Consider the following 24,714-nt stretch of genomic DNA (forward strand, 5'->3'; position numbering starts at 1 on the left):
GTCTCCAGTGAGGACCACACAAGGTTGCTCATGCCCGTTGGTGTTCGTGTCTCCGGTGAGGACTGCACATGGTCGCTCACGCCCATTGGTGTTCGTGTCTCTGGGAGGACCGTACATGGTCGCTCATGCCCGTTGGTGCTTCAATTCCCGATGAAGGACCATACATGGTCGCTCATGTTCACTCATGTTCCATTCTCCGGTGAGGACCACACATGGTCAGCCACTCCTCAACCTACTTCAGTTTTCTCTTTCAGCTCACCCCTACACCACGCTTCTGAAAAGGAGGCCATAAAGGGGAGAATAATGTCACGAACATGACTACCACGCTTCCGAAAAGGTGGTCGTAAAGGGGAGGATAATGTTACGGACATGACAACAGTCATGTCAAGATTCAAACTCTTCACCTCTTGTATATAGTCAAGTGCTATATTTTTTATAAAAATTATCCTCCATTAGTATTAAGATTAAAATAGCCAAAGGCAAGATACTCAAGTGCTATATTCTAACCAACACATCCATATAGATGCTCATGTTATCTATAACTTAGTAGATTATTAGTAGATTATTTATTCCAAGTTCTAGGAGTTTTTAGAAGCTTTTGCATGAAAATGGGTCGATGCATAGAACTATATGTAGAGGCCACAAACATGTGTTGAGAGATCAAGCTCAACTTAGTTTAGTTAGTTAGTCAACCATGTAACTTCGTAGTTACCTAGGTAGAATCTAGTTAGAAGTGTTGACTATAATGCCTTAAATAGGACCTTGTACTTAAGTGGGATATTCTAGATCCTCCACTCCTAAGTACATTTAATATAGGACTTACACCGTGGTACCTATATTCCACTCATACATGTGCACCCTTGCACATGAGATGTATATATACCTCATTGTGGGTATTTTTGTATTTGATGATGATAATGCTAATTTAATATACTTACTCATCCCCCATCTTGTGTTGTTCATAAGTGTATCTCTCTCTCTCTCTCTCTCTCTCTTCCTCTCACACATACACACACATATCACATAATCTTCCGCTTACTAACTTTATCACATAATTAGGTACTAATTAACTCTTAATTACTTACCTAATTCTTAACATGGTATCAGAGCGTGTGGTTTAGCACATCCACTAAGCCCACCCAACTCTTCATAATTGTGTGTTCGAAACGCCGACGACAAATTCCGGCCATTCAAACACACAATTGTGCCGCTATGTGATTGAAGGAAGAAAAACAAAAGAAGAGAAGACACAATCAACATGAACACACAAATGGGTAGCTCGCTCCCTAGTGAAAAGCTAGACCGGAGCAATTATTCATCTTGGGAGTACAAGATGACCCAATACCTCGTCGGCCAAGGGTATTGGAGCTACATCAACAGTGCACAAGAAAATCGACCCAACTCGAAAAATGCCGACTATTCAACATGGGAGCAAGCGGCAAGTCGAGTCATGTATTGCTTGGCAACATGTGTCCACGACCACATGCTTAGTCACATTCGAGACACCAAGACGCCCAAAGAGGTGTGGGAGAACTTAAAGAAAATGTTCGCCGCGAACACGACCGCCCGAAAGCTTCAACTCTGACAAGAGTTGAACAACATTCGGCAAAAAGACATGTCCATGTCGGACTACACCGCCAAGATCAAGAGCATTTGCGACTCGCTTGGCTCCATCAAAATAAACATCGACAAAGACGAGATGGTTCAAGTATGCTTGGGTGGCCTCGCACAACGATTCAATCCATTACGGACGGCAATCTTGGCGAGAGAAAACCCTCATTCATTCTTCGACCTCCAATCAATGCTATTGGTCGAAGAGAACCACGTCCGAACCAAAAGAAAGACGTTGGAAGGACAAATGTTCTTCTAGAATTCGGACGGTGGCCGAGGAGGAGGTCACGATGGTAGAAGAGGTCAATTCAACCCATCACACGAAGGGAACTCAAACCTTCACAGAAGCCATCGAGGAACCTTGGGAAGAATGGGGAGCTTCCACGCCGAACATGGTCGGGAAATGAGGCCCGCAACTTGCAACTATTGCAGAAAAATCGGCCACCGCGAGGAGGAATGCTAAAAAAGAATAAGCGAGTCGGCTTCCACAAGTCGACAACACACGAATTACGCCGTCAACTCCGAATACACTGATTACGGAGGACTATTCATAATGAGGCATAGAGCGAACTCTATGTCGGCCTCCAACTCTGCAAGCACCTCCAACTCGGAAGACATGTGGTTCGTCGACTCCGGTGCCTCAAATCACATGACATCTCACGAAGAGTGGTTTTGTGATTTACGAACGCCGGATCAACCCGGCTTCATAGAGACGGGAGACGACACCACGTACCCCATTCGGCACATCGGCAATGTCCCATTCGGGAAAGAAGGTGAGCAAACTTGCATCAAGAATGTCTTGCATGTGCCCACGATAACGAAGAATTTGGTCTCGGTAGGCCAAATCATGGACCAAGGAATGGAAGTTCGCTTCAACAAAGAAGGATGCTTCATCGAGAAAGATGGGCGACTCTTAGCGAAGGGGTGGAGAGACGACCGAATGTTCATCCTCGATTCGAACGAGGTGAAATCGGCAATGTACGCTAAAAGTCTCAAAATTGAGACAAGCATCGAGTTGTGGCACAAGAGAATCGGCCACATAAACCTCCAACGGCTTCGGGCGATGCAAACCAAGGGAGTCGTCATCGGACTTCCGACATTCGAGTCGAAACAAGTTGATCGAGTTTGCGAAGCGTGTCAACTCGGCAAACAACATCGACTCCCATTCCCGAAGGAGAGCCATGCAAGCAAAGGCCTCCTCGACGTCATACACTATGTAACCTTCATCGACGACTACTCCCACTACGTGTGGATCTACCCGATGAAGAAGAAAAGCGAAGTGCTCTCCCACTTCCAAAAGCTCAAGCCCGAAGTCGAAAAAGAAACCGGTTGGCACATTCGATGCCTACGATCAGATGGAGGAAATGAGTACTTATCCGATGAATTCACCTCCTACCTCCAAAGTGAAGGCATTCGGAGAGAATTCTCGTGCCGACACACACCCCAAAAAAATGGAGTAGCCGAAAGGAAGAATCGGCAAATACTCGAGGTAGCACGCGCCGTGATGCATGAGAAGCACATGTCGAACTTCTATTGGGCCGAAGCGGCATCCACGGCCGTCTATCGCATGAACCGGTGCACCACCAATGGAGTCCATGAGCTAACTCCATACGAGCTCCTCATCGGAAGGAAGCAGATCCTGTCGCACCTAAAGGTGTTCGGAAGCATTGCGAATGTAAGCATCCCGAACGAACAACAATTGAAGCCCAATGCAAAGTCGGAGGAATGTATCCTCATAGGATACTCGTCCGGGAAGAAGGCATACAAGTGCTACAACCCTTCTACCCGAGTGGTTCGGGTAAGTCGAGACGTAGTCTGCGACGAGTCCGCATCCTGGTACGCACCAGAGACAACTTCGACTCCGACTACGCTCGACCCGGAATCGGCTGAACAAGAGGTAGAAGATGGAGATCGCTTCGAACACATGTTCGAAGAATGTCTGATTATGGCAAGGCCTAGTGGGCCACAAGAGCCCCCACGCAACCCAAGCACGTCGCGGCCAAGTACGAACTTGGAGAAAGGCAAAGGTAAAATGCCCGAATACGAAGTCGACCACCTTGACGACAATGATTCGGATGGATCGACTCCCTCACTAGACAGTGAGTTTGGTGTACCCATCATGCGTACACCCGGAGTAAAGAAGGCGCTCACATCGGCGAGCGAAAAACTTCGATGCTCTTCTAGAGAGAAGAATCCTGTCACTCCGCTCGGCTACAACGAGTATAGGGACCATCATTACGCCTTCGTGATGAAGGTAGCGGGCGAACAAGAGCCCAAGAGCTCCACCAAAGCTGCTCGTAACCCACGATGGGTGGAAGTAGTCGACCTTCACCCACACGCTACAAGCCTTCGTCACCGGCTTGAGTGAATTGGACTGGAGCCGACTACATATGCTAGCAATACATCCTCTTGACTGATGAAGGTGAATTGGAGTGCTATGAAGAGGTCATGACCAATGAGCACAAGATGAAATGGTTGAGTGCAATGCAAGACGAGATGGACTCTTTGCACAAAAATTATACTTAAGACATGGTGGAGCTACCAAAAGGTAAGAGAGCACTCAGGAACAAATGGGTCTATAAGGTAAAGATTGGAGAAGTTGACAGTGCACCTAGATATAAAGCCTGCATTGTGGTGAAGGGGTTTCAATAGTAAAAGGGTGTCGACTTTGACGAGCTATTCGCTAGCAAGGAAATGATTTGGATGCAAAAGTTTATTTTAGAATCAAGTTTGAATCAACTGACTTATGTGATCTTTTGTGACAGTCGAAGTGCAATAGGTTTGAGCAAGAACTCTATGTACCATTCTAGGAAGAAGGATATTTCCATGAGGTACGATTCAAGAATTACACATAGATGACAATGGTGTTGACTTGTTGACTAAGGTGGTCTCCAAAGAAAAGCTTCAACTATGTGCCAAGCTTGTTGGATTAGATGGAAATTGAGTCACTCAACAAAATTTTCTTCGTATGTGATTGAAGATGGAGGTTGTTAAATGTTTTCTTCCAAACAATTTATGTGTGTGAATGCTACGTGGATGCCCAAATGTTATATTTTTAATATAATGTAAGCAAGTCACAAATATAAATATTTACATATATACTCACTTTTAAAAAGTGAGAAAGGGGATCAATGGAGAAGTTTTGGTCAGTGTCTAGAATTAAATCGTTTGGTTTATCCATTGATAGTGAGCTATTTTTGGGCTTGGTCCCATGGCTTTTAATCACTTGTAGAAGGGTTTCCATAATAAAATTTGGTTGGTGGGGTATCGTGCATTCCAATGTTGTGTTTTTTGTTTTTTTTTTCAATTGACATAAGATAATCTTTGCCTCTAATCAAGTTGTGAAGTTCTACTTTCATTCCTAACAAAATGAAATGTCAAGGGTCAATGATGACGAATCACTTATTGACTTCTAGGAGAGTTTTTTGGAATTGGTGCAGTGATACCCCATACCAGAAAGGGAGGATACAAACTCCTTCCAAATGGAGGAACTATTTACATAGAGAAGGGTGTTTAAACTTTCTTTCTAAGTTCAAATTAATCAAATGGCATGGTAGAGGTTGGTTCAAGTACAAGGTTCCAGGTTGGCTATTTGGTTATATATGTATTGCAATGTGGGTTTCTGTAACAAGTCCCCCATTCCAATGGATCTTTGCACAAGTGGAATTTACAGTTTCCCCTTCACCACTACTCCCAAATGCACTACCTCTTACTAGGTTATGCTCTTGGAAACATGTGTTCGACCCATAGAAATATTGGCACTCTAAAGAGTACATAAATACATTACAAAAGTCAAGAATATGCCGAATCATCAATTACCACATCTTGCTTGGAATGTTGGATGTAAGTTACAAAAGAATCATAAGAGCAAGATTCTCTCATCTGGTTGGGTTATTGACATAAGGAAATAGTTTAGAAGATGGGGTGTGGATGATCTTTTAGAGCTTTCAAGCGATTCTATGCATTATGTAATGATTGAGGAAAGGTCAGTGGAATAATGAAGGATGAAGTGGGAAGATGCTAAGAGGACAAAGCTATAATACTACATTGCAAATGTCAACCATGAATGTTGGTCTCAATATAAAGCAAGAATGCCTATTGATCGTATCCAACCTTATGTCAGTACCAATATCAGGAGTAATGCTCATAAATCCCTTACACTACTTCGCACTCGATCTCACAAGTTAGGTATTGAAGTTGCATCATGGTATCAAAATGTAACAAATTTGAAGACATGTAAAGTATGCAACGAAGGCAGGGTAGAGGATGACTGTCACTTGCTCTTCACATGCTTGACATATAGTGCAATTCGTTCAAGATATGTTGACATACTAAGAGGGAGTGAAAACTTAAGTGCCAGACTTAAGAAACCACCTAGAAGGTTGAGCTCATATGTGTAACATGTATGCTTTATTCACACATAGAGACATTGTGCTTCAATGTATGAATACCCCTTCTTAGGAAGGAGACACAGATCAAGAACACATGTATACTCTGGACCCATAGGTCAAAATTGGCCTCTTTATGGACGATAAAAATTCTAATTCTAATTCTAATTCCCTTGAGTTGTTGCTTGAGATTCGAGTATAATGGTGTTCGTGAAATGTGACTGTACATGAGGCGCAATGAGGGGTTAAAACACATATATACGGATGTTGAAGAAAACAAAAGGTATACTACTGATAGACGGTTCTCAAGGGCATGGTAATAATACACGAAGAGATCTAGAAAATGATCCGGCCTATCTACGGGTTTCTTTTCGTAGTTAATACAAGGAAAGAAAGATTGGCAATTTCACACACAAAGAAAGGCCATGGTCCTACTACACACAAAGCTAGAGGTTTTACAGAAGTATTTTTCCTCTTGATTTCAACTATTCAATCATCACTTGTAGACATGCCAGGTGGCACAAGCATTCTCCCATACAGAGGCAGAGGCAGAGGCAGAGGCAGAGGCAGAGAGAGAGAGAGATCGGCTGTATTCTGCACATCTTCCTGAACATGGCCAATTTTCCGCATTTGAATGAGAATGAGAATTTACGTGTAAGTTAATCATGTTCTTGGTGGACTAAAAATGAGCACATACTGTCTAAAGAATTTACTAGGTATTTGAATCAAATGTCAGGATGTGAAAGATTCAGTGAAGAGGGTAGGGCAGGAGTCCCGGGTCCCGGTGCCATCAGCCGAAGTGCCGGGGGTCGGACACGTGAAGAGCTTGGCTATGAAGCAAGTAAGAGAAATGACGAAGAGTTTCTCATTTCTCTCTTCTTTTCCCCATCAAAACATGTGCCTATGCATGCTTATGTGTGTGTGTAGGGGTAGTGGTTAGGGTAAGGTGTGTGCATGTGCTTTGTGTAATCATGTGCATGTCTCGTTGGACAGCTTGTATGCGGGATTATCGCGGGCACGGTGGCCTCGTTTGCCATCTCACCATTTGAAGTGGTTCACACCAGAGTTGTGGCGGAGCATGGAGGGAGATCGGTGTCGGAAGTGCTCAAAAGAGTGGCCAAATTCGAAGGGATAGAGAGCTTACTGAAAGGAAATCTAAAGGTCTCCTTATTTGCAACTTCCCTCCAGAAAGGAGTACAGGTAAAAAATACATGTATTAGATCTATCAAGTGATGATACAACTCTTTAGCTTCTTGGTAGACTAAAATGAGCACATACTGTATAAAGGATTTTACTCATAATATTAGGGTTTTTGGCTATAGTTTTCGGTGTTCGAAAGCGTGAAGAGGAACGTGGAAGCAAAGTTGGGTCGGGGCCCGAAGTGGCTTCCGGTATCGGCGGTAGCGGGTGCTTCGGCCGGGCTCGCATCCACAATCGTTGTGTACCCGTTTAACATGCTCATGGATCGCCTTCTTTTGGAGGTAAAATAACACACCCGAAATGCCCTCCCCCCAAAGGTTGATTCTTGACTTTGTTTTCTTATGTGGAGGGGGGTAGTACTTCAACTTCCACTTGATTTGTAGCCAAATAAGTACCCTTCACTATGGAAAGCTGTGACCAAGGTAGTTCAACAAAATGGTGTTTCCGAACTGTATCGAGGGTTTCTCCCGGCCATCATCACTCTGGTACCTCAGGCCGCGACTAGCTTCTATACGTACGAGACCTTATCGAATCGCCTAAAAGAGAAGAAATTGCACTCTCCGATTGCCGACGCGGTTGGCTCCGGCACGGCTGCAGGTTTGGTTGCGACAGCCTTGACCTACCCATTAGAGCTTGCAAGGAAGAAGATTAGTATGAGTGCTATCCCAAAAGGAAGGGTTGCCACGGGTGGGTGTTATAACAACCTTTCCCAGGCATTGAACGGAATCGTACGACGAGAAGGTGTGGGTGGTCTTTATCGAGGATTTGTTGTTCAAGCTCTACAATTCGTTCCGTTGACCACAATCTCATTTGTGGTCTATGAGGTTGCTAAAAGGGGGCTTATTGCCCAAGATGAGGAGGATCGGGATGAAATCAAAGGATAGTTGTTAAAAACATTGTCGAATGAATGTCCCAGAAACAAAACAAAGAAACTTTGAAGTACAATAGTTTACAATAAGGATCCACAAGGACGTCAATCTTTGTGGATAAATATTATGAATGTTCTCCACAAATACATTGGACATAAATTAGATTTTGAATCACCCATATCCATTTTTAACAAGATGGGAAATAGTGTTTTTATTATTGTGGATAAAATGGAAAGTAGAATTTAGCTCGTGATATATTCCGCTATGTGAAGTGAGTGTAAGCATCATCGCCTCTAGGTATGACATTTCTCCAACTTTTTTTGTTCCCAAATTAAATAGATTTTAATTAAACTTTGGAAATTAAGTTTCTGTCTAAATGAACTTTGTCCTTGGACATCGTTTGGCATGCTCAAGTTTTTGTTTTATATTGAATGGACATTTTCTTGAATCTTTGAGATTTTCTTTGAGCTTTAATGGAATTTTTGTTAAATATAGGAAATCTTGTCCCAAATCAAGAATACCTTGTTCTCGGCTTGATTTTTATATTTGTTTAGATCAACACTTACATTCAGTAATTGTTTATGGTTTGTTGAGGTCGATTTAGATTAAATAGAAAATAGAACAAGAATCATCCTGATAGTCATAAAAGTTAAGCATTAGTCTTTATTTTCGTTAGAGATCAAGCCAACGCATTAATTATCCTTTGTCCTTGGTCAAGGCAATTATGTTTGTTCATCCAAGCTCATGTATTTTGATTTGAGCCAAAAGGGACTTCATCTTTGTACAAATTAATTTAGAGTTAACATTATGTTAGTCTTGTTTATGGATCACTAATCAAACCCATTATTGCTTGTTCTAAACCCACAAATTGTTGACACATGATCATTCGTGGTTTTGAGAAGAGGTTTGTTTGATGAACGGAGACAAGAATCATTCATATGATCATATTTTTGTTTTAGGTTACATAGTTCAATGCTTATTTGATTGATTTTTTTTTTATCTTGGTACACTTGAGGTTTTTCTTCTAGACGAATGATGAAACATAGTTTCGTATGTACTTTTTACTTTCTGGGCTCAAATATTCTTTTAACAAAATGACCCAACTTGCTTTGGCTTATGGTCTTGAGATGTACTTGACTCAAGATGTCACTAATCCGGTTTAGAGGGTAGTTATGTCTAGTCATCACTTCCAAAAGTGCTTATTCACCAAACAAAGAATGATTAAATGTTCCCGCGATATCAAGTTTTACTTCTAAATCAACGTGTCTTTGAATTTCTATGTTTGTTCATTGAGCAAAATATCATTTTTTCATGACATTTTTAATGTTTTGCTCTAAATAAAATGCAATGTACAATTCTACTTAGTTTTTGGTCACTCCTACCATGTTAATATTGAGGTTCATTTTAGATTAAATGGAAAATAAAAGTAATCTAATGTTTTTCCACATGATGTGCATTTTTCTTTATTCTATTGTGTCAAGGAAGTTCGTCCTCGTCATGATTTTATCAAGAAAGAGATATGTTCCTTTATTAGGGAGTTAGTTAGCAAGAAAAAGAGCCCTTAGCTCTTTCTTACCTTCTCTTTTAGAAGGAAGTTCACCCTCAAAAAGTTAATTTAATAAGTATCTTTTAGAAATTTGGTGTTGACGTTAACTTTTGAAATATGATGTTTATAATTGTTCATAGGGTTTACATAGAGGAGGTTGTTGATTATGGCATTAAACATTTATCAATCATTTCATATCCCATGCTATAGTCTAGAGATACTCAAACCCCTTGGCTACAAAGACAAAATTGACAAATATAAATGTAAATGATGTTAAGGGATATAAGGGTTGTATGCATAAATCTTAAACGTGTAAACCCTCTGAAAAGGGACATATGTTTAATTGTGCTAAATGTAAAAGAACTATCAAGAAGAAAGTATAAACCTTTGAAAGGGGTGCTTTAATCTTCTCCGTTAGATCAGGTCAAGACTAAATGCCTAATTATTATATTAAGCCTAAGCTTGCAATTTCTTGAAGTGGAGTGATGAAAGTTTGAATGTGTCTGTGACTTCCTATCTCTTTGCTCTTCTATTAAGTGTTTTAAAGTGCATTAAAGTCTTGTCATGTTTTAAATAATTGCTAAATCATATATTTGTGATTAGCTCATTCAGTAATATTAGAGTTTGGTTAGCGTTAAGTGATACACTAGTAGCTCAAAGTTGTGGATATCCACTATTTCCCATCTCACCAACAAAAGCATAGATAGTGATACGATCCCCCACAATGACCTAGTGGTGGATCTTATGACAAGTATTGGAGGAAGATGTACAATATCTAGTGAAATAATGAAAGATACCACATCTTTGGCACCATTGTTAAGGACTAGAATCTTTGCCTTAAGCTTGGAAGAAAACTAGCACAAAGTAGAAGAAACTAAAGAAAGAGGGAGGCTTCATAACAATGTTGAACAAGGAATACTTGATATTAGAACTCTATTACAATGTAGTGTGAGAGACCAGCTTCATAGACTTACCACCCTTTGAACTAGTTGGTGAGACTGTTAACCACTAGGTATGGCTACAACAAAGAACGAATGACAAGAAATTGCTAACAAAGACCATGGTTAAGAAAACTTAAGATGAACGAAGTGGCTAACCCAAAGCTTGTTGCCACACTCTAGACCATCCAAACCTTTTTTATCCTAGTCCCTAGAGAGAGGAGGCCAAGTCTACGTCATAGTCATGACAATGAAAACAAGAAGTCGGCACAAATAAGTAAGCACTTACCCCATTTGATGGGTATAGGTGATGCTTATGACCCTATAGAATGGCTCATTAAACAAATAATATGAGCTTATAAAATAGTATCGATTGAATAGTAGTGTCATCGTATTTGGGTTTATCTGTTGATCATCAACAAAATCTTATGAATAAGTTCATCTATGGGCTATATGACCCAACCTACAAAATTTCTTCATAGCTAACGAGTGTCATACTTTCAATCACACGTGCATAAGATCTATAATGAGGAAGACCTTAGGCAAAATGATGAAATAGGCCCACATTATCTCGAAATAGATGGCGACATCTATCTTGTGTGCTCACTCAACAACACTTGCAATATCTCTTCACGTATTCTCTTAATCATTTGCTAGTTCCACAAAATTATGTTAGGTAAGTCAAAAAACCTTTAATTTAGTTATGCTTTCTTAAATTGTACAAAAATTATAATAATGGACCTACATGTCAAACCAATTATTATTTTAATGTTTCCTCATCCTTTTTCTACTGTATCCTCAATAGCTTAGTTGATCCGTTCTTCTCGATCCACTTCCTCAATGTTGTTTGTACCATGACTTTTCTGTGTTTCTATGTTTGCATCGCTCTAGACAAGAGTTGTTTGTGCTTTGCTGCTATTCTAAATCGTTCTCCCACTATGTGCTCTCAAAAGTTTTCTGTCTCTTAATGAGATTCCTTCTTGCTTCGGGTGTCCTTGTATGCCCATCTCTCTCTGAGCCCTCTGTCCATGTGTCATCGCCTAATTTTGGTTCTTGTGCCTGCATGTTGTGGATAATTATAGCATGATTATGAAGCTTAGTGTTCATGAAATAGGCAGTTGACGTCATATCTTTCCACTCTCTTCTCCATCATTGTTGTTTGAAATATCGTACTCGATTTATTTTTTCTCACTCTTGTACACACATCGTACGACATAATCTACCTGCAGTCTCCGGCTATTGTAGATGGGTGAAAGAATGTGAGTGAAAACACTATTATAGCTAATTAGCTACTAAAATGGCCACAGCTAATTAGCTATTTGTTTAGCTAGTTTTTTTGTGGGAAAATCATAAGGATGGTTTACGAAATTTTATGTTTTATTAGTTAAATACATGTCTTTTAATTGATGAGAATATTCAAATATTTGAACTTTGGTTTCTGACGTAGTGGAACATGGGGAATAGTGTCATCATCTAAGGTCGACTTGAATGTCATCAAATTCCTGATAATCCTGAGTTCGAGTTTGAACTCCAAACAGATGGAGTACACTGAGCATGAACTCAGATGAAGCCCCCACAACAACACAAAAACTCTGAGATCGACATTGCACCTTCAAAGCTACAACACACGAGCTAGTCGATCCTCGTCCAGGTATGTATCAGTTACATATTAAAAAAACTTTTTTTTTCCTAATTTATAACTGTCTGTAACTTTAGTGCATGTTCATCTTTCCCAAAAATCGAATAGGGCGAAGTCATTGGAGTCACAAACAAGGATGTCTTGAAGATCGGGGTGTAGCAACAGGTGTGTTTCTGATTGACAAAATTTTGTAGTACGGTTGATTTCTGCCTTTAGTGATGATTAGGGTTTGTGTTTCCCTTAAGTGGTTTAGGGTTACTGATTACAAATTTCAGATTGCAAGTTTCTGGTTACAAATTTCTAATTACTATCGCAATCTGTTGTAATTTTGCACCAATTCTCATGACAATTTCTGATTAGGGTTTCTGATTTTTTAAGTGGTTGATTCTGATACATGTTGAAAAGAACAGATTACAAATTTCCGATTACTGTCTCAAAGTGTTGCAATATTGCACCAAATTCACATTAAAAATTATGTTTTTGCACCAATTCTGATAATTTACTGGTTTTCTATTTCAGGTGGCTCGTTCCTCCCTATCCTAGAGTGCTGAACTTCGCAAAATTTTGCGAGACAAAGGAGGACTTTCACAACATATATGGTCTGTTGCTCGAGGGTATGGACCCTGCTGTTCTAACTGATAGATTGATTAGTGATGGAGACTGGATGTCAGTATATAAAGTGCCTAGAGTGAAAGGCAAGGTCAAGATCAAGCATGTACGACCGGACCTGTATGACGACTGCATGAGACTGCACCAAAAAGTACATCAAGAGATCCCGGTCAACAACGACTTGTCAGTTTCATTTGCCAGAGCTTTTGCATACGAGTATTGCAAAACAACGAAGGAATCTCGAGACCCTGAAATGTACATGGTAGCTTGGGCAATTTATGGTGAGGCATCGGTAGAAAGATGTCGAAAGATGGGGAGCTTGCAACAAAAAATGGCAAGATTTTGGAGCATGGCAGTTGATGATGCAACTGCCGACTCCCAACAAACCCACAAGTATAGGCCACACCGACACAAAATGAAAGCCAATGTCGATGATACAAGTGAGACATTGATTAGCTATATGCTAAAAAAATTCCATGAAGCCTGTGAGACATTGGAGTTTTTTAAGATTGATTTAGAGAAAGCAACATTAGCTGTTGTGATGGAGAGCAAAGTCACTTTGGCAGTTACAACAATCAGAAATAAGATTCAGGTACCTATTGTTTTTGTTATGGGCATGACCATATAATATCCCGTGGTGAGAATTTACCGTAGTATTCTATACACGTGGATAAGTGTCAGGGTTAAACAAGAGTGTAAAGAAGGGGAGGATTACTTTTAAATCCTCGGGATTGAGACATGGCTGGGGGCCTTGGGTATTGCTATAAATAGAGGCCTAGCTACCCTCATTTCATTATCTTTTTGACTATGTCGAGACTCTGTCTTGTGGTGGGTCAACTCTTGTAGCGAGCGCGCCAGCACCAGGTATGACTCGACACCACGACAGTGGTATGGGACGCTGATCAAGGCTCAAGTCCGTCTCGATCACTTTGCTCGGGGGTGGTCGGGTGGATCGGCACCCTTCTTTCTCTCTCTCCTTTCTTTCTATCTACCTAGATCTATCCTTATCTAATGCTTACTTTAGTACATGTCTCTAATAGTTTTGCTACTATGTAATATGTTATAAATAACTTGTACGTGAAAATGTGCTACTGAGGCATTATCTAGAACAGGTTGCTCAACATGAACTTGAAATTGAGGGGTCATTGGATCCCCAACGGAATATTCAACTCCAGATAGAGATCCAGGTTCTTTCAATGAACCTGGACCTTCTAGGTGTAAATACTGTCGATGATTACAATTTGGAAAAGCTACAATTAAGTTAATGATTCTTGTTTCTTGTTGTTGTATCTTCCTCATTAAGGAATAATTAATCGGTAAATTTTCCGGCTATGTTGAAGGAACAATACTCCCGTCAAGAACAGGTAGTTAGCTGCCTTAAGAAGCAACTACATTTTGCAGTGGGGATGGTAAGGAGCAGACAAGAATTGGACCTGAACATTCTTGCTCCCTTACCAAATGAAGGAGAACTAGGAAATGATATATTGATTGTTCAAGCACGTTGCATCGCTTGTGGATTACGTGTAGAGGACAAATATGCTACTCTCTTGGTTCACCTACAACCATGCCAACACACATACCATATCGTTTGTTTTCAATATGCCTGTTGCATTGCTGCATTCTGTTTGGGGGATTGTAGTATAGCTCTCCCAGATGAGTGGAGAAAACACACAGGTAAAATTGCTGCTTGTGACCATAGTGTAGCTAATTAGTTCCATCTTTGCTAATTAGGTAAGCTATATAAAGTGTGGAAACTATTTAGCTATTATGGTTGTAGTGTAGTAACTAATTACCTAACATGTAGTTAATTAGCTAAGTGGTAGCTAATTAGTTAAGTGGTACCTAATAAGCTACTACCATAGTTTAATACATTAGCTAATTAGCGACTACCATAGTTTAGTACAATAGCTAATTAGCAAAGTGGTAGCTAATTAGCTACTACCATAGTTTAGTTGAGTAACTAAGTAGCTAATTAGCTAAGTGGTAGCTAATTAGCGACTACCATACTTTAGCTGAGTAGCTAATTAGCTACTACCATAGTTTAGTACAGTAGAGAATTAGTTAAGTGGTAGCTAATTAGCTACTACCATAGTTTAGTACAGTAGCTAATTAGCTAAGTAGTAGCTAATTAGCTACTACCATACTTTAGTTATAGTGGCTAACTAGCTAGTACCATACTTTAGTTGAGTAACTAATTAGCTAGTACCATACCTAAGCGAAGTAGCTAATTAGCTCAGTGGTAGCTAATTAGCTACTATCATAGTCTTGAAGAATAGCTAGTTAGCTAAGATGTAGGTAATTAGTGACCATGTTGTTGTAGAATCTTGTTGATTAAGGAGGGCGCATGACCTATCTGGTGCTGATGATGCTGCAACCGATGAGGAGATAGTTGCCAACGTGGCTTAAAGTAAGAGTCTTGTTATCACATCTCCTTCAGATTAGCTCCACCCTATTCTTTTGGAAGATGGTAATGAATTAGGCAATGATGTGAAAAGCCATGAAATATTGGAAACAACATGTAAATCTAAGGTTCACAACAATAGTGTTTTTGAACACTTGATGCAACATTTCTTTAAATCCCAAAACCTTGATTCCACCCCACTGAGCCCAACTACTGATAATGTCCAAACAGATCCCACTATACTGGAAAAGCTAGTGCAAGACGCGGCGAACCTGCAAGCCGTTGCTGAGGTGATGGAAAGGTTGTCGGAGGAGGACACACTTGTGCAATGGTGAAAGAAGCAAGGATAAATGGGCAACCGGCTAGAAAAAGGGTGAAGAAGGGGCCACGATCGGGGACAAGGCCAATTACTCGGTCAAGGGGCTCTTGAATTGGAGCGAAATACTTATTAGTGGGATATGATTGTTAGCGATTTTCCTAGGGTTTTATGATGTTTTACTATGATCTATTTGGACTAGTAAAACCTCAAATTGGTTGTTGCTTGATCCACATTATGTAATGGAACTCTATGATGTTTCTCCAAGATAATTATGTTCATGTTTCTATGATGGAAAATATTTCATGTTCATTATGTTGTTTTGTGAGACTGTTAGTTACTTTGTGAGTGTAAATATGTTGGTGTTTTCCGATGTTGCAAAGTCTAAAGGGTTTGAAACTATTGCTCCTAAGGCCGATGGTAGTGTGGAAACTGTTGATGTTGCTGCGTGTTTAAAGGGCCACATCTTGAAAGTAGATGTAGCAACTGACACAAATGATCTGGTCACGCAAGTTGATCAAGCATGTTGCACAGATGATCTGATTTTGTAGGTAGATGTAGCATGTGATACCAGCGGGCTGATATCGACCAGATCAGTATCTACATGCACTGAGCCAATGACTAAGTCAACAACACAAGACCACCAGAATGTGAAGCCAGGCCCAACACAGTCGACCAGGGGTTTGAAGAGGAAAAGGACACCAATTGTGCCGACAGAACCTGAGTTGATTGACCTTGATCGTGTGCTACCAATAATTGGTGTAACAAAGACTCAGTTACAGGAATGGAAACCTAAACCATTAGAAATCGAATGAAGAGCCTTGATCTTGGAACTTGAGAAAATCCAGATGAGTGTGCGATATATGACACCAAGGAGGGACGCAAATCAATTTCTGGAGTGGGTTGTGCAATATTTTGATTTGTTTATTTAGAGCGAAAAACCACGTACAGATGTGTGGAAGTGTGTAGAAATATTCTTCCCGAAGTGGCGACAACATTTCAAGGGTCAATGGACACGAGAGAATTGTGAGCAGAATGATGTTGCAAGATTCAAAAGACTTTCTGACTTTTGGGACACTTGGCCAGATTATAATGCTGACAATACGTTGATTCTGGATACAGAACATTTCCGACATTACTTCAACATTCGCAGATGCTGTCTCATTCTACCCGATGAAATGCCTGAACATTATTTGGTGAAAACATTGAGCTGCCAACTAGCTACATGGTTGTGGACTCCATACCGTGCTTGGTATGCAGATCATATATGTAGAGAAGTTCCACTAACCAACAAGAGCTTAGTTGTTTATAGACGATTTCAAGACATTGGCAATGGGATGTTATAAATATGTAATTTGCTACCACATAATCAATGAAGAATTAAATTGCTTGTTTTGAGTAAATTATCTACTATGTATGTTCAGGATTGCTGATTTCATGATAGTGCTTTTTCTTAAAATTATGCAAACTATTTTAACTTGTACATGGTTCATTTGAGTAAATCTGTATCTCAGAAAGAAGAACCCTAAACGATATTATTAAACTGTATATCTAATAGAAGACTGATAGAAGAAGCACAAAAAGTAGACTGTGTATGAAAAAAAAAACTCCCAAACAGGTCCATTAAACTGTTTATTTGCAATACATGTGCTTTGTTTGTTTTACAAGAAAATTGGTAATTGCTACTTGTAGCAACAAATTCCATGGCATACTGTTGTAAATACTTTCATACACATTAGCACTAACTGTATATAAACTTGAGTAGCTATTGTATTGCGACATTGGGACATTGATGCACCTGACCAAATGAGAGTACATGCACACCACTGGTTTGTCTTCTAATAGCCTATACACATAATCGTAATCATCTAGTCTTGCATAAAAAATACCTTCGATGTAGAATGTCCCGGTAGATACAACATTTCCTCAAGCATCTAATATATTCTGCGTTGCACACTGTTTACTAACCGTGCACTTCAATATATAGAAATCAACACCCTCTAAATTGCCTTCTTCTGCATTTACAACAAAATTATCCCCAACATTTAAGACATCACTCAGAATATCTCCACATCCTTGATATGTGAAGTCAGCATTCTTTTCTGTTTCCCCATCAATTGCTTCCTTATCGTTCAATGTATGATACTCCCAATTCTGAATATATGCTTTGTTTAAACAATACCTCCAATTTCCCTGCACACAATGGAAGCAAAAACAAGTTAATTCTCTAACCACAATACAATGACCATCCAACCTAGAATAACCGCGAACAGCATGGAGAGATCACAATTCAGGAATTCCTTGGCACTCCCAGTTCTTCTCCCTATTTACTTCATCTATCTTCACTTCCCAAAATTCACGTTTGATATCTCGGACCTGCAAGGAATAAACACCAGTTGCACTCGTTGACATATTAACTCTTAAAAATTCAACTACATGTGCTGCACAATTCATCTGCACACCATCTGCCTTTAGTTGTTCATGGGTAAGTGCCCGCTTTATAACAGCACCTACACCATCATGTTCACCTTTACCATGGTTAGACCCAAAAAAATTCCATCTCATCTCCAAACCTGTTATAGCAGGATACCTCCCCACAAAATAAAATGGACGTCTAGCCTTGAATTGTGACGCAACTCCATCAGACCAAACCCAATGTTGAGTAAGCTCCAAACGTTTAGCTAATAACCATTGCCAATGTAAGTTAAAACAATGTTGGATGAACAAGGTGTCATGCTTCTTATCATCAGAAATAAAAAAATGAATTACTATTTTAACATCACCTAAAACTCAAAAATATGTTATGTGCACAAAAATGGTTACCTGCGCTGAACACCAATGCATAGATTGAATTTCATTCTGCTGCTTGAAAGTATAATTCTCTGCGAAATCTACCACTAAGACTACTACATCATTTAGAAAATCAGATATGCAAGTCTTAAACTGATGGGCTTGCCATGAATAAATGAAGTTGTGTTTAATGAACTTTCTTAGAGATACTACAAATAGAGACGCCAAATCCCTTGGTTTAAGCGACTTCCTAACTAGATCCTTTATTTTACACACCTTTCCTTCGAAATTGGTGTCAACTGACTCAAATAACTTGACAGAGATTAGTATTTCACTACTCAATTCATTTGGACACCACCTAAATCTACTAGGGCCACAATCTTGACATAAACCCATGACACATTTATGATTGTGGAAGATGGCCTCAGTTTCTGTTGGACACAATATTGAATCTAAAAGACAACTCATGGAAGAGATAACATGCTCAGATGATTTACAGTGCTCATGCGGGCTGGATTGACAAATTGGGCACACACAAGTGCAAATTGCATTTGTTAGGGAGGCACTATGGTGACGTACTAGATTAACAAAGTCCTTGAGAAAACCCATTTGTACATGGTAAATGCAACAACATGTGTATCGATCCTTCAAGCGTTGTCATGATGTGGCGTGCTCGAGTGTGAGAAAAACCGGCGAAACGGGGGTCAAAATGTGCATGTGCAATGTGTGTGCACACGAAGGCAATTAGTTGTGCACATACAAAAGAAAAGGGAAAAGGAATGGTGAAAAGGAGGTATAGGGTTTCGTGTAAAAAGTAAGAGAGAGGAAAGTAGGGAGGAGAGAGAGTGTGGTTTTCTAGATGTTTACTTATTATATAAATAATAGGAAGTGAAAGGGCTAGTGGATAGATGTACTATCCCCTAACTTAAGGTACATGGTTTGAGTCCAAGTAGAGGGTGCAGCGTGATTTAAGGAATTTTATTCCTTTTGTATTGAAGGGACGACGTGTCTAGAGGGGCTCATTAGGGTCGGCCATTTTGGGGTTTGAGAGTTATCTTCTTCTCTTCAATTTCTAGGGTTTTCTAGGGTTTTTGGGGATCGCACCATTAGGGTTTCGGTTTTAGGGTTTTCTTGTTTACTTAGACCTCTACCTTCTCTTGGGTTTAGGGCAAATGAGTTCTTTCTCGTCTTCTTCTAGCTAGGGTTTAGGGTTTAGGGTTTCAATACTTCTTCTTTTCTTGCTCATTTGTTCTTATGGGTTCTTGATCTCTCTCATTCACATTCTCATCTTGAGGTGTGTCCGTGGCCTTGTGATGGTGTTGGTGCTCGTGAGCCCGAGGCTCGTTGGTCCAACGTACTTTCACTCCGTTCGTCATTGCGAGCCCGTGTGCTCGCCGTTCGGGTGGTTCTCGGTCCATGGTGTTGGTGCCCGCGTTCGTCGTCGCGAGTTCGTGAGCTCGTGAGCTCGCTGTTCGCGTGGTTCGAGGTTTATGGTGTTGGTGTCGTCGGCTCTCGTGGTACATGGTTCTCGGTTCATGTGGTGTGGTCGTGCTCTCGTTGTATTCGAGATTATGCTTGGTGTGCTCATGTTTCGTGGTCATCGTCGTCACGAATTCCCATTTCCGTCCCTCTCCATTGTAATCAAACCTTGTTTTATAAAGGGCTTTCACTTTGAGATGGTCACCATTTTGTTGTTTTGGGTAGACCATTAGGGTTTCATTCTTCTCCTACTTTACTATTCGGTTAGGGTTTCGGCTAGTTATGCTTGAGCCGGTGTATATGGTTGCGATTGTAAATCATTGTGTGTCTTGGTAATGGAATTTGCTTGGTGAAACTTGGCTCAGTCTAGCCCATTCTCTTGTCAATCTTCGCGCCTTGTTCTTCCTCTTTTGTGCTTGAAAGCTCGTAAGGGCTAAGCTCCCACTTCCCCTCTTACTCCCTAGTTCAAGACCCCAGTGGTCCCACCTAATCTTACATGCACGCGCGGATTTCCGCGACAGCGTCTCACAAAGTGTGGCTTAAGAGACTCGAATGTTCGTAGTTGAACTTTGATATTTGGATGCATTCACCTGAACCTAGTAAATAAATCAACCTGCGTAATAAAATGGACATATTGATTAGCTCTATGGCTAAGCCCTACTGTGGTGATGCCTACAATGGCACAATACTGAGAATTTCTGACTCATGCCGAGCCGAATACTACCAGAATTGAGTTCCGTGAGGGGTCACGTCATACGATGCACCCGAATCGAGAAGCCAAATTGTGGATTCTTCAGTCATATATAGAACTTCTTATTCAACCGAATTCTCGATAAACAAGATGTTCGGGTAGTCGGATAAGATTTCGGCCGAAGAGCCGACAAAATTGACCTCCTTCTGATGGTTGCTCCTTTGCTCCGATCGTTGAGCCTTTTCATTTTTAGCTTTGAGAGCACGAAAATCAGCCTTAATGTGTCCAAGTTTCTTGCAATAGTTGCATGTTCTCGTGTCCTTGGACTTGCTTTGACTTCTTGCATTTGTCGGTTGTCGAGAATAACTTCTTCCTCAACTATTCAGTTGGTTGGTCGAACTGTGTACTACATAAGCATCACTACCCGATTTGTTTACAAATGATTTCCCTTGAGCATCTTCCGACCGAATGGAGCTCGTAACCTAGGAGTACTTTATGCAATAGTCGATGCATTACACACTGTGGTCACAAAAGTTTCCCATGAAGAGGGTAGACTACTCATAAGCAAGAGAGCTTTTAGCTCATCATCGATCGTCATTCCCTGGGCCGAAATCAAGGAGTTGATGCATTTGTATTCATTCAGGTGTGTCTAGACCGAGTCAGATTCCTTCATCCAAAGATTGTAACAGGGATGGATTCTTTTCGTAAGTGTCCAACAACATTTTCCACGATTTGAATGTTGTCAAACAAGATTGCATCGTGTAATATACAATGTCAGACAGGTGCATGTGAATGGTGGCACGAGTTATCCAATCCAGCTTCATCCATTCATCCGACTTGTATTCATCAGGAGCATTTTCATTCTCAATTGGGCCAATTTGACCCTTCACGATTAGGTAATCTTGCATTTGCTCCTTCCAAAATTTGAAGTTCATGTCACCAAACTTATTGAGACTCATCTCTAATGAGCCGGATGCTAAAGCCATACATGTCTTGATTTGAGTCGACTAGTCGAAAATTTAGTTCGGGAACTACAATCAGTGGGGTTGGGTGCAACCAGCTGGTTCACCCAAATTCTGATCTAGCCGAATCAAACAAGAAATTTAGTCAATTGATCGGCTTGTCCTGCCAGAGTGGCTACAACCGAAAGCAGAGTATAGTCGACTGGTGTATCCGAAGTGATGCGTAGCTGAATTGAGTACAAACGGTGTGGAATATGTTGTCGATCTTGCTGGGTTGACTACAACAAAGAGAAGGGTAGAGTCAACTAATCTTGATCGATGGAGAAGGGACACTTCCACATATGACAGAAGTAGCGGTTGGGTGTCGGTCGAGATCAACGTTGTCTCAAGAGTCCTCCACCCCTTATATCTCTAGTTTTCACTCTATTTTCCTTATCTCAGTTTTCATTATTGACCTTCTGATTTTCAACATTTGGTTTTGTTTTTCTACGCTACCCCTCTAATAATGGCATATAAAGAATAAGTAAAAGGTAGTGTTGAAAATACACAAATAGCCTTTACCTTTTACTTATTACCTTCATAATTGCGGGTCCCACGTGAGAGGGAACCCCCCCCCCCCCCCCCCCCCCACCACATACGATTACTTATCACGAGGAAATGATCACGTCCAAATGGGCTATAATCTATCTGGCTTCTAATTTTTCTTAAATTGTGCTTAATCTTAATGTCCACGTGATTAGAGAGAGAGAGAGAGAGAGAGAGACATCGCCCAGAATGAAACTAGAAGAGGATGATCATGGGGTCACTTGTTTGATACACATAGTACATGGTATAGGAGAGTGGGGTAAGGAATATAAGTATGCGTGAAAGACCAGGGATTCGAACCCTAAACCTCAAAATTGACAGAACTTGACACTATAAATCACTTATAAGAGACTATGTATATAGTAAGTAGGTCCATCATATCCATTAAGTTTGATTTGTGCAGTGTGAAATCGGAGTTTCATACTCTTGAGGCCAAAGGTTATGCGAAGAATAGTTCCATGGAGAGGAGATCCATTTCTTCTGCTTTCTCTTCGTCCTCCATTGCTTTTCATGCTCAGATTCATCCATGGGTTTTTGTTGCTTTGAACGAGATTTCATCGATGATGATAGACCTCCATATCTCAGAGGTTGTCTTGATTCTCTGCGCCTTGCTGGACTTGCCCTGCTTCTTGCTTGCTCCATCACACTTCAAATACTTGTAAGTCTCTCTGCTCTCTTCATTACTCGCAGGGGTTTCTGTTTCTCAGTTAAATCCATTGTTTTCTCTCTATTCTTCTGATGGCAGGCATGTGCAATCTACAGTAACTGGTGGCCTATGCTAACATGTATGCACAAAAAATTTATATTTGTTTGGATTTGTTCCTAATTTAAGCTAAAACGGATCCACCCTAATCTCAATCGTTGTGTTTCCTGATTTTGTTGGGCAGTCATAATGTATGTTTTGTTACCGATGCCATTCTTGTTCGTCTCAGGCCCCGGTTCATCTGACATCTTGTCGGAACCCAACGAGTTAAGATCTTTATAAGAAATAGATATGCTCTGTTGTTTTCCCATCCTTATATATGATCCTTGATCATCAATGTGGGTGGCCTGTCTTTTCAGATGGGTCGATGTCGCACGATTCTTGGTAGGGTTCTCGATTACCGGAAGCTTCGCAATCCCATCCATCCTATACCATGCCAAACTCATCCAAGCAGCTTCATTAGGCCTCACCTTTGCGTCTTTTTTCACTTTAATGGCCACCATCTTACTATTCTCATCTGTTGTTAACATTGATTAAGGTGAACCCGTGTAGTATACTTCTATTCTCTTCCATTGCTCACATTGATTAAGGTGAAGTCAGGACAGGGCCCTTGGTTGTGCCCATTGTATCATTTATTTCAGAAACTCGCAAATCCTTGGTTGCATAAGATTATTGTTTTTTTCTTCAATTAAATGATAAAATGAAAGAATTTAAAACATACATCAAACTCTTCTTATTGGAAGTGTATCAAGGACTGCCAAATGCCAACAAAGGTAGAAAGAAAATTAAATCAAAGACAGTCAAATTGATGAGTGGCATGATTTACCCACTCCCAACAAATCATAACTGGGATATCTGAGTTCAGAGAAACTATTAAATGGAGAGAAGATATAGGCCAACGCCACGCTGGAATTTCAGGTGATCTGTTGTAAGTTAAGCCAAGACCCTTTTTGCAAAGTGAAAACTTTATGCTAATCAAGGAACATGAAAGGCGCAGAATATAGAGGTCAAAGGCATACTGGAATTTCAGGTGATCTCCTGTAAGTTAGCTAAGACCCCATTTGTAAGGGGGAAAGCTTTGTGTGAAGAGCATGAAGTCTGTATGAACTATGGTTTATTAAGCATAATGAAACATGCCTTGGCAATCTTCTGTATGTATGTTAAGTAAGGGGGAGGGAACTTATATGAATATGAGAGGCATTCTCAAGATATATTATGCATGTGTTGAGATAGAGGAAGAGACTTAATGAAGAGTCATGTGGAGAGACTGAGACTCCATCATGTTGGGCTGTGATTCGGGGCCATATTTAGAGTCATTGAGTGACAGATGTCTGGGCCACAGACAATGAATTGTAATCATACTCAATTGACAGATTAAACGGAAATTTCGTATATTTAAGGCGGGAAACAAATTTGTTTCAGGTCATTGTGTCTCAAGAAGAAAGATCTTTTATTATAAGTGAAGCATTAGCCAAAATTTCACTAAACAGAGGCCAATTCGGCCATGTTTAAAAACCAAAATGAGCCAAATAGAAGAGATTGCATGCAAGTTTGTGTTTGTGGAGTTGTCACTCAAGATCTTAAGCAGAAATTTTGTATCTTTTAAGGGGGGAAACAAATTTGTTTCAGGTCAATGTGTCCCAAGGAGAAAGATCTTTTATAAGTGAAGGATTAGTCGAAATTTCACCAAACAGAGGCCAATTCTGCCATGTTCAAAAATTGCTTTATTCTCAGGTTTCTAAAGCATAAGAGCTTTGTGTTTAATATAGAATTGCTATGCTTTTATTGTATTGCAAAAATCTACTTTACCACTTGGCAATGAACGGAATAGAAGAGATTGCATGCAAGTTTGTGTTTGTGGAGTTCTCCCTAAAGATCTTAAACGGAAATTTTGCAGTTTTAAGGGGAGTCAAATTTGTGCCATGTCAGTGTCTGAAGAAGAAATATATTTTTTAAGTCAAAGATTAGTCAAAATTTCAATAAACAA

The 24,714-nt window shown here is 40.3% G+C and overlaps 2 protein-coding genes across 2 annotated transcripts; both read left to right on the forward strand.

Moving 5' to 3' along the window:
- Positions 1 to 6,542: 6,542 nt before the first annotated feature.
- LOC147852350 (adenine nucleotide transporter BT1, chloroplastic/mitochondrial-like) lies at positions 6,543 to 8,321 on the forward strand. The gene is made up of 5 exons (XM_087334177.1): positions 6,543 to 6,653; positions 6,736 to 6,840; positions 6,993 to 7,199; positions 7,322 to 7,480; positions 7,583 to 8,321. Exons 1-5 carry the CDS (start codon positions 6,612 to 6,614, stop codon positions 8,081 to 8,083), a joined length of 1,014 nt encoding a protein of 337 aa, XP_087190303.1. The 5' UTR covers positions 6,543 to 6,611; the 3' UTR covers positions 8,084 to 8,321.
- A 14,152-nt stretch (positions 8,322 to 22,473) lies between these two features.
- Positions 22,474 to 24,128, forward strand: LOC147852351 (vacuolar protein sorting-associated protein 55 homolog). Its single transcript, XM_087334146.1, has 4 exons — positions 22,474 to 22,682; positions 22,770 to 22,809; positions 22,912 to 22,993; positions 23,087 to 24,128. Exons 1-4 carry the CDS (start codon positions 22,551 to 22,553, stop codon positions 23,262 to 23,264), a joined length of 432 nt encoding a protein of 143 aa, XP_087190272.1. The 5' UTR covers positions 22,474 to 22,550; the 3' UTR covers positions 23,265 to 24,128.
- The last annotated feature ends 586 nt before the right edge of the window (positions 24,129 to 24,714 follow it).

Source organism: Azolla caroliniana, unplaced genomic scaffold, assembly GCF_043228905.1.
Source record: "Azolla caroliniana isolate FFs.n. ecotype wild unplaced genomic scaffold, voAzoCaro1.0.p SCAF_18, whole genome shotgun sequence".
In the NCBI taxonomy this organism is placed as follows: Eukaryota; Viridiplantae; Streptophyta; class Polypodiopsida; order Salviniales; family Salviniaceae; genus Azolla; species Azolla caroliniana.

Excerpts from the sequence above, each read along its gene's own strand:
- LOC147852350 (XM_087334177.1), top strand. The coding sequence starts at position 6,612 with ATGGCCAATTTTCCGCATTTGAATGAGAATGAGAATTTACGT. Across the intron at positions 6,654-6,735 it reads ATGAGAATGAGAATTTACGT|GATGTGAAAGATTCAGTGAA; the intron begins GTAAGTTAATCA and ends ATCAAATGTCAG. Across the intron at positions 7,481-7,582 it reads TGGATCGCCTTCTTTTGGAG|CCAAATAAGTACCCTTCACT; the intron begins GTAAAATAACAC and ends CTTGATTTGTAG.
- LOC147852351 (XM_087334146.1), top strand. The coding sequence starts at position 22,551 with ATGGGTTTTTGTTGCTTTGAACGAGATTTCATCGATGATGATAGACCT. Across the intron at positions 22,683-22,769 it reads CCATCACACTTCAAATACTT|GCATGTGCAATCTACAGTAA; the intron begins GTAAGTCTCTCT and ends TTCTGATGGCAG. Across the intron at positions 22,810-22,911 it reads CTGGTGGCCTATGCTAACAT|TCATAATGTATGTTTTGTTA; the intron begins GTATGCACAAAA and ends TTTGTTGGGCAG.